Genomic DNA, 9,548 nt, shown 5'->3' on the forward strand with positions numbered 1-9,548 from the left:
TGAAGTTACCTAGTTCAGTTAATGAAATATCTGCAAGAAAACTACCAAGCTCGGAAAGCACCAAGGATCATTCTTTCAACCCTGAGCTACAAATAATTTCTTCTATCAACAATCTCTATTGCTGAACAGTCATAACATCTGTCTCTCATTTCTGGCAGAATACAGATATTTTCAGGTATACAGCAGTCCCTGTATTTTCAGCCAACCTGCTATTGGGTCTACTGAAATGATCAAGAATTAAGATCTATAGCTCAGTACTTCTAAATCAACTGCTTTGAGAAGTTAAATCTTTTGTTTCCATCCATTGAACAAACAGAAAGAAACACAGAAGTCACACATTACAATCTGCCCTTTTAATTTCTTTTCTATGCTTGTGACTTAACTCCTGTATAAGGTATGAAAAGAACAGAATATAGCAGTTAATTATATGATACAGAGCACATACAAAAACATATATGACAAATCACACAGAGAAATAAGAGACTGACAGGGAATAGTCCCTAAATTTTTGACCTGTGCTACTTCCACATGCATTCAGTCACTCATAAATCATTTCTGTTTCGGTGCATAAAATACTGCTGTGACAATCTGCTGGATCACCAAGACACACCAAGTCTTTTGGTTGATAAATTGAGCTTCAGCCTGCCCAGTTCAGTAACTATTATAATTATAGTGCATGAAATCCAAATAAGCAATTCAAAACAATTCTGTTCTTTTAACATCCAAATGCTGTGGTTTCTAATAATCTTATTAATGTAACATTCACATATAAAGTTTAATAATTGGTTTACTTCTCATATTATATAACAATATAGCTGTTTATGTTTCCCCACTCTAATAGTGATTATTGAAGAGGGTTAGAAATCATTATTGTTTATATGTGCTGGTAAAGCCACAGCTGTGGATACATGATTGCTGTATAATAAATTGATATTCAAATTCATATATACTAGAAAATTTACCAAAGTAACCAAATATAACATTAATATGTTAAGTACATCATTTTTCTTGTGATTGAGAGAAACTTTACCCCTCAGCTATAATACAACTTTGTTTCTGTCCAGCAGTAATAAATTCTTCACTAAATTTCTATTACAGAAAGCAAGATTGATTTTTCTTCCTGATTGGATAATGAAATGGAGATATAGGGTATTAGATTGGCCAATTCAGCTAGTTTACATTGCTACCAAGCCCACAGCTTGTGCTGTCAAGCCACGTTTATTTTGTTCTTGTTCTGCTCAGGCCCTGCCCCTCAGCTTTTATATTTTTCCATTGAGATTGTCAGATCCCTAAAAGTGATACTGCCATTCAATTGGGAGGAGGGGAGGCCTCAGAGTTAAATCACTAGCTGTATCTGTAACAACTGAGTTTTACAATTTTACAACTGGTTTCCTGTCATCGGAAGACTGAAGGTCCCAGCATCTCTGGAGGGATGTTTATGACAGCCATGTGGGATATCTTACTTTAATGTCTAACTAGAGATAGCCATGGGAATGTGTGTTTTATTGACTCTCAGGGCAGAAGAGTTAAGGAAACATCTTCACACTTGTGTGTTGGTCAGAATCTGCATTCGGAGAAAGGGAGGGGTCATTATCAGATTAATCCCACTTGCATTGCCTAAAGGGTTTCAGATGCTGCTTTGCCTCTAATAGTTTCCATCCTGACTGATTAAATGTTCCTTTTGAAATAATCTGTTTCAAGAGTCTTTACTTTCTCAAGTTAGGAAAGGAGCCATTACATAAAGCAGCATCTCTTTGCAAAGTGGTCAACCAGGAGAGACATCATTTTATTCTACCGAGGGGACCCAGCAAACCATGTCTGAGCATAACAGCCATCAAGGGGGAACTGACTGCTGGAGGGAGATGAAAACCCCTACACAACCAGAGACCTGCTCCTTGTACCCTGGTGGAGAGAATGGAGTGAGCTTGGAGGACCCCAAAAAGCCCTGTTGGTCAATTGGAATCAGGATGAAAGACGGCTGGGAAGGGAGAACAAGGGGAGTCACTCTTACCTGAGGTAGCTGAAAACCAGGGTGGAAATTGGAGTTAGAAGCCCCCTCTGACCAGGAGGAGCTAAATGAAGCCTCACTGAGAGAGGATCCTCTGAAGAGGCATGTAACCCAGTTGGTGATGGAAATTTTGGAAAATCTCAACATCAGGGGGGAGCCAGACCGGCAACCGAGAAGCATTGAAACGGCAGCAAAGGGGGATGACGCCAGGGGAACTAACCCCCCCTCTGGTCCCTGCTGATCAAGCTGACACCATAGCAGCAACAGCTAGGAACCCAGAAAACCCTCTCCCCAGTTGGCGCATGGGTTGGGGGCCACTCCGAACCAACCCCGAAACCTGCAGTTAGAAAGGAAAACTCCTTCCCTGGGGGTAAAATTTGATGGGAACCCCAAAAAATTGGGATTCTTTGTGGCAACGTGCTCACCTACATGCAAGAATATGGGTGTGATTTTTGAACCCAAAGAGCCCGAGTGCAAGTGGTCACCCTAGCCCTGGAAGGAGCTGCTGCCAGATGGATGGTGACTTTACATGATGCCGATGCACCAGAACTGTGGGACTTTGACTGTTTCATGATGGCCCTGTGATGACGGTTTGAGGACCCCCTCACAGACCACAAAGCACGCGAGTGCATTAAAGTTGTGAAGCAGGGACGCCGGCCAGTGGCAGAGTATACCGAAGAATTCCGAGACCTGGCATGTCATGTGAACTGGCCAGATGATATCCTGGTAAGCTGGTTCAAGGATGGGCTGAGTGATGAACTCTACAATGCTTGTGGGGCCCGAGGTGCCCCAAACCACCTACATGAGTCGTATGTCATTGCTGAAGAGGCAGAGACTGACATAGCCAGAAATCAGTACCGACCAGGACGAATGTGGAAGAAATCCACATTCTATTCTAAAAACATAATTTTCAGCAATGCAATATCTATATTAAAACTCAAGAGCATTGCAGTTTAAATTAACTTTTGAATTGTATACTATTTTTATGCTTATAATTGTATTGATTACAGCTATTCCAATACATGTAATTGGAAAGAAAAAGGACTACAGAAAATAAAGGTATGTGATGGTTTTTAAAAAGAACATATTAGAAAATACTTCCCCTTGTGGTAAGGTTAAAGTATTTCACAAAAAGTTAGAATATTGCATTTATAAATGTTTTTTAAAAATGAATCATATTTCAATTTCCTACAATAATAAACAATTTTACATAACTTGCTGTTTTCAAATTTCAGGCCTCCAAGGCAACAAATCAAATGTAAAATTCTATCTAGCTGAACAATTAGAACAGGACCATATATTTAAAAACTTCCCTTGGAAATATATTTCATTGGATACTTGCTATTAGCACATCAGATTTACACTTTTTTGATACTTCTGATAAAGATTGTAAAATTTGTCCAGATGTGTATGTTTAGCACTAGGCTTTAGATCTGAAGGAAAAAAATGCTGATGGTAGGCATACATATAGTACATGTCTACTCCTCTTTAAAGCAGCAACATCTTTGCAACAACACATTCCCCAGAAAAATTCATTAAATTTAAATAGCAGCAGATGTGCTGTATATGCCCCCTCACATGCTTTGAAATATCCTTCTGCCTTGAAAGCCAAAGACTGCACAGGTATATTTAGAAGTCCTTCACATTACTAAACACTGCTTAAAACTTTGAATTACCATAGGCTGTGAAAAATTGCCCTATATATAAATAGCCTGCACTACAATCCAGACAATAAAGTTTGCTGTTGCTTTTTTTCTAAGTTGTGTTTCTGAGCACTCTTCAAGGACAGCCCAAAATGAATAATATTGCAACAATGGAAATTGATAGCCACATAGATGACTTTTGTTAATCGTGGTCATCATCCAGGAAGAAGCATAATCAAGGCAAGATTTAGTACAATAATTTCTGGGCATAACTATATTAACTGACACATGAATAGACTTTTACTAAAGAATGGACTTGATATTTTAGGCAGTGTACTATCCCATCCAGAACATATTGTACTTGTAATCCTAAATTTGTTTATTCATATATAAAACGAGACTATGTCTTATTTTAATATATTTCAATTTCTTAGGCCACTTTCATTCTGTCACTGTGTCCATGAGGGACCATCTCATTATCACTTTGTTAACTGTTGGCTATAAGATACGGCGATGCAGCTGTCATCAGTGTATTAATGAAATCAATACCAACTATTCCAGAAACATAGTTGATATAAAGTGTATAAAACTAACTATCAGATATAAAACTAAGGAATTGCACAGGCCATATTCTTTGGCTGAATTATAAGAAATGTATCAACCCAAATTTGACAGTTGCTGCCACAATCACAACCCTCCAATATTGGTGGTCTTGGCTGCCAGAGAGATTGAAGAGGGATAATTAACAAGCTAAACATTATTTTTTGTCCATGGATATTAGATCTGTGCTAAATCCAAAGGAATAAAAAAGATTAAATATGTTTTTGCAGTGTTCCTGGTAAAAGCTCTGTCTGTGAATCTCTTAACAGCCTGGTTTGGTATAAAGAATCTTAAGTAGGATCAGCCAATAACAAGATGTTGTTTATTCATTTGTCATTCTGTAAATTAAAATGCCCCCTCACAGTAGCAGGGGACAGCTGCACTGCTGGTAAAGATCAGGCTTATCATCAGTACCTAATAATAGCGAAAGGCTTGACCAAATCCACTTGCTGCTTGCAATTTGCCAGCTTAGTGGCTACGGCAAAAATCCTGAATTATGAAAAAGCATTCCCTTTTAACTGATGGTTTGCCATGAGTTGATAAGCTATTAATACTGACAAAGAAACATTGTAAGTAGGAAATTCAAGGCAAAGATTGTTTCCTTAAAAACAGAACAAATATCAGATCTCAGTATTGCTGTGTTAAGGGTTTGGAAAGATATATTGCAAAGGCCGGTTAAAAGGCAAGTATCAATAATTCCTAGTCTTCATAACTACTGTCTTGAGAATCAAAGGCACTGACCTAAGCATCAATGGTTAAGGAGCAGTTATAATACAGCTATGGCTCTCATTTTCAGCTTACACAGTTCCAGACTGGAGGTGGCCAACTACATATGATAGAATACGGGATTAAACCAGCCTACAGGATCATCTTTCCTTATGTTCACTCAGTTTCAACACTGCATATCAAATTTGTTTGGAATATTTATTCAAAATCAAATGCATGATATTGGGTATAATCTGGTAAAAATCAGTGATATAAAAGAAATAATAAATATAATATGGAGTGTGATGGCAAGGAAGTATAAATGTATTTACATCCTGTACTGAGATATGCTTCAGAGATTTACAAGGTGGACTAGACCAGTGGTCTCCAACCTTGGCAACTTTAAGACCTGTGGACTTCAACTCCCAGAGTTCCTCAGCCAGCTTAGGCAGTGTACTATCCCATCCAGAACAGCTGGGAGGTGAAGTCCACAAGTCTTAAAGTTGCCAAGGTTGGAGACCACTGGACTAGACCATTGCCTCCTGTGTAGACATCTGTAACTCTCTAAATTGCCCTGATGCTCTCATTACCATTAGTTTTGGTTGCCATGATATAAAAAAATGTTGAGACTCTAGAAAGAGAGTGAAGAAGAGCAACAAAAATAATTAGGAAAGTAGAGGTTAAAACATATGAAGAATAGTTTCAGGAATTGGGTGTGTCTGGTTTAATGAAAAGAAGGACTTGGGGTGACATGATAACAGTGTTCCAAGATCTAAAGAGTTACCACAAAGAAGAGTGGGGTCAACCTATTCTCCAAAACACCAGAAGGTAGAAGAAGCAATCGGTGGAAACTAATCAAGGAGAAAAACAACCTAGGAGAAATTTCCTGACAGCTAGAACAGTTAATCAGTGGAACAGCTTGTCTTTCGAGGTTGGGGGTACTTCAACATGAGAGGTTTTTAAGAAGAGATTGGACAACTCTCTAAACTGTCCTGAAGATTTGTCTGAAATGATATAATATTTCCTGCTTGAGTAGGGGCTTGGTCAAGAAGATTGCCAAGGTTATTCTGTTAACTAAATTTCAACTGCCAGTCATGTTGTTGCATTTTCTGTATAAAATTGGGGGCAAGGAGAACTTGGTCTTCAATTCAGTAATCAAATTATATTTATGTAAGATACATGGATACTCCTTAAGAAACCTACAAAGTAGAATGTAAATGAAATATTAATATTGTGCTTATTGATATATTTAGTTGCATAGAAAAATCTATGCTATTTCTTCTATTTCAGTATATCTAGTATCTTTAAAATTAAGAGGAAGAATTGAAATAATATGTGATATTATGATCCATGCATACACTATATGATATAAACTTATGTAAATATAATTATACATTTTTTAAAAAGTATGGATTAATAAGGCTTCACAAAATCCATTTTCACAAGTATCTGCACAACCTTAAGCAGTAAAGTCCAATGTATTTTAAAAATAAAAGAAGTTTAAACAAATCTTTTATACAATTTACACTTTTTATGGTATGTATGTATGTATGCATGCATGCATGTATGTATATATATGTGTGTGTGTGTGAGGTGTATGTTGTAAGAATTATGCTTTTAATGTTTTGCACATTCATGGTGGGCTGCACCTCAGATGGATGGACTGAAACCTGGAATGTTTTGGTTGCTCCTGGTTTTGGCCAAAACAAAATCCAAAATAATCTTAAAACACCAGTAGGACAAATCTTTCTCTACACTTAGTCCTTGACATTTCTGCTTTTCCCGCCTTTCTCTCCAAACCCTTTTGTTGGAATGTGCATACTTCAATCAATGCTATATTTAAAAAAACCACAAATGTATTTTTTTCAGGCATAACCAGTCTAAAACTAAAGATTCCATTCATGGGACATGGAACTTATTTCACATCCTATATTTTCTATTCTCTCATTTCTCATTTCAGTGTCATCCAGGACACTGTTGTCACATTTTCTTAGTTCCTCAATAATTTTTTTTTAGAATTGATCTTGTTTTCTGAGTCATCACTATGGTCTCACATTTTTAAATAATAAAATTTTCCACTGCCTTGGGAAGCTGTAGCAGACTGCACTTACTTCTTCTGACCTTCTCAGCAATGGTTCAGATTGATTGGAATGAATTGCGAGTAGTAGCCTCACTGAGATCAATTACCAGTTTCCTAATCCCATTTTAGGCTGAAACATTTAATTTCAAGGTTCTGAAAGAAGACACAGATAGATTCGATCATGGCAAATTATGTAGTCCAGACAACTGAGAGAAGTGGCTTTTTAGTGATATCGGGCCAGAATGTGATTGTGTGCACTGTGAACTCCAAATCATATTGTACCATAATAACAACATGAAATACTGCAGAAAGAATATTTTCTGATGTTAGCATTTCAGGTCAATTATACATAGCAATCTGAATAGAATACATGGCAGTACACTATTATTCCATTTATATAGCAATTTTGTAAGAAATATTTAATTAAGAGAGAAAAGGATTTGTGCAGATTCATCTAAAAAGTAACTTGCATAGTACAATCCAGATATCCCAGATGATAGTTTCCATATTTTCAGTAGGTAGAAATTATGGCTATTAGAGCCCAACACATTCAGATAGGATATTGGCCATATTTGCAATCTCCTTTATACTCATCTGCTTAATTCAGAAAGTCAGGATACAGATCGCAGAAGATCACTGTGCTTGCCTTGGGTTTACACATCTGATTAACCAAAACAGCTAATTAATGCAAATGGACCTGCTTTGACCATTGGCTCCTTTCCATGAATGGCGTCATTAGATTCTTTAGAAGGATCTGGATAGAACTATTCCTTGTTCTGAGTTTGGATTTCATATTTAACAAATTGCAAGCACATGGTTTGCAGGTCACACAGTTGGGGCAAAGAGCCAGGAGCTGTGAATGGATACATTCATATTAACTAAATTTCTTCAAATGTTCCCATAGCTTCTCTGTTCTTAACTTCATAGAGGTATTAATGAGATGCTTTATCTGTTTAAACTTACTTATACAAGTTATCATACTATTTTGATAATCAGCATTGTAATATTATATACTAAACTATTTATATGCATGTATATCTGCATCACATTTTATTTAGTGTTCCCACAATTTAGAGGTAGAAACTATAAATCAGAGTTTTCATAATAAACAAGCATCTCACCTGTTCAGTGTTGTCTTTAAGCAGCCTTTGATACGTTTATTTGTAACTTCTTCCTGAAGATTATCCTCCAATGATGACGCAGTTCCCTTTTTGTGGCAAATCAAAATATAATTTTTATTGTTATTGTTTGACCAAAATATTCCCACAGATGTCTCATATCGTATGCAAAATTCAACTTTAGCACCTTCTTTCTGATAAGGAGGAACCAATGAAATCTTGAATAAGAATCGGTCAGTCTCCCCATCACAAGAATTTGGTACATATTCTGCTAAGATGTCATAATAGGTTAGCCAGTTGTCCAAAGACATTCGAACATAGACCAACTTCTGAAAGGATATATTCAGAACACGAATTATGCCCTTCATACATATTATGCCTGGAAGAAACTCTACAAACTCTAGGCATATTTTATGCGCACGAACAGTTTGCAAAAGTTCCTCTTGTGTGGTGGGAATTAGAAACAGTGGAGTTAAATAGAATTCCTCCACAGGCACATCTTCATCTTCTAAATCATCACTGAGCTGTGTAACTGGATTATCCCAGCTATCAAACTCCTTAACAGATACAAGATCAAAACCAAATGCATCAGCAAATGAAACTTTTCTTGCAATAGTTGAGGGGATTTCTGCTTCCATTTCTTCAGAAGAATCTGAATTCCGCCTTCGGAGACCGGGAGAGAAACGATGCTGATGTGTAGCTTTAACATCTTCTTCTTCTGAAAAACAATTATTTAAAGTAGGAACTTCCAGTAAGTTTTCCCTACCAATATGACCGAGTTCTTCAAAAGACTCCATTGGGTTCTCTGATATAAACTGAAAGAGAGCAGTCTGTGTAGTAGCAGCTGATATTTGAAACTCTGTGATTTGAAACAAGGATTACTATTACAGTTGACATTGCAAAAGGAACCCTGGCCTATTAATAGGATCAATGGCTCGTTAAATATGTTACACCATTATGTTGGTCTATGACTGCTATAAAGACTTTATATGATACAAAAGCCATTCTCCAAAGACCTGTAAAGGAAATGTTGCAAAGAAATGATACTGAAGATATTCTCATGTGGTTAATTTGAAGGTCTGAACTTTTGTTATTATGAGATAGTAACTATTCCATAATATAACAAGCAACAGATTGAAAAACAAAAACACAAAAGTAAAAACATAGACTGCCACATTGGGGATATTTATCAAAGTTTGCTAATATGAATGAGATTTCTATTTGTGTCAAATTATAAAGGAAATAAAATATGCAATTTGAACTTCCATTCATTGAATATCTGATTTTAAAGCATGGAGTCAATATTTACCAATGGTGAACAATGCTAATGAAGATGCATAATTTAGAATAATAATAAAGCACCTGCCATATAACACCCCAGACTTAATGACTGT

General features: G+C 36.6%; 1 protein-coding gene across 4 annotated transcripts in view; it reads right to left on the bottom strand.

The window, feature by feature from the left end:
• PPP1R3A (protein phosphatase 1 regulatory subunit 3A) overlaps positions 1–8,956 on the bottom strand; it is a 42,202-nt gene extending 33,246 nt beyond the window's left edge. For all 4 annotated transcript variants that reach the window (XR_015697775.1, XM_087723630.1, XM_087723629.1 and 1 more), the window contains exon 1: positions 8,158–8,956. Coding sequence is in view for 3 of the 4 variants with exons in the window: in XM_087723630.1 (XP_087579756.1) it covers positions 8,158–8,951 (794 nt within the window). In the remaining variant the exon portion in view is untranslated. The remainder of the gene's footprint in view (positions 1–8,157) is intronic.
• Positions 8,957–9,548: the final 592 nt, after the last annotated feature.

This window comes from Thamnophis sirtalis, unplaced genomic scaffold, assembly GCF_051295495.1.
Source record: "Thamnophis sirtalis isolate CommonGarterSnake01/CBP01778 unplaced genomic scaffold, rThaSir2_p1.2 scaffold_9, whole genome shotgun sequence".
In the NCBI taxonomy this organism is placed as follows: domain Eukaryota; kingdom Metazoa; phylum Chordata; class Lepidosauria; order Squamata; family Natricidae; genus Thamnophis; species Thamnophis sirtalis.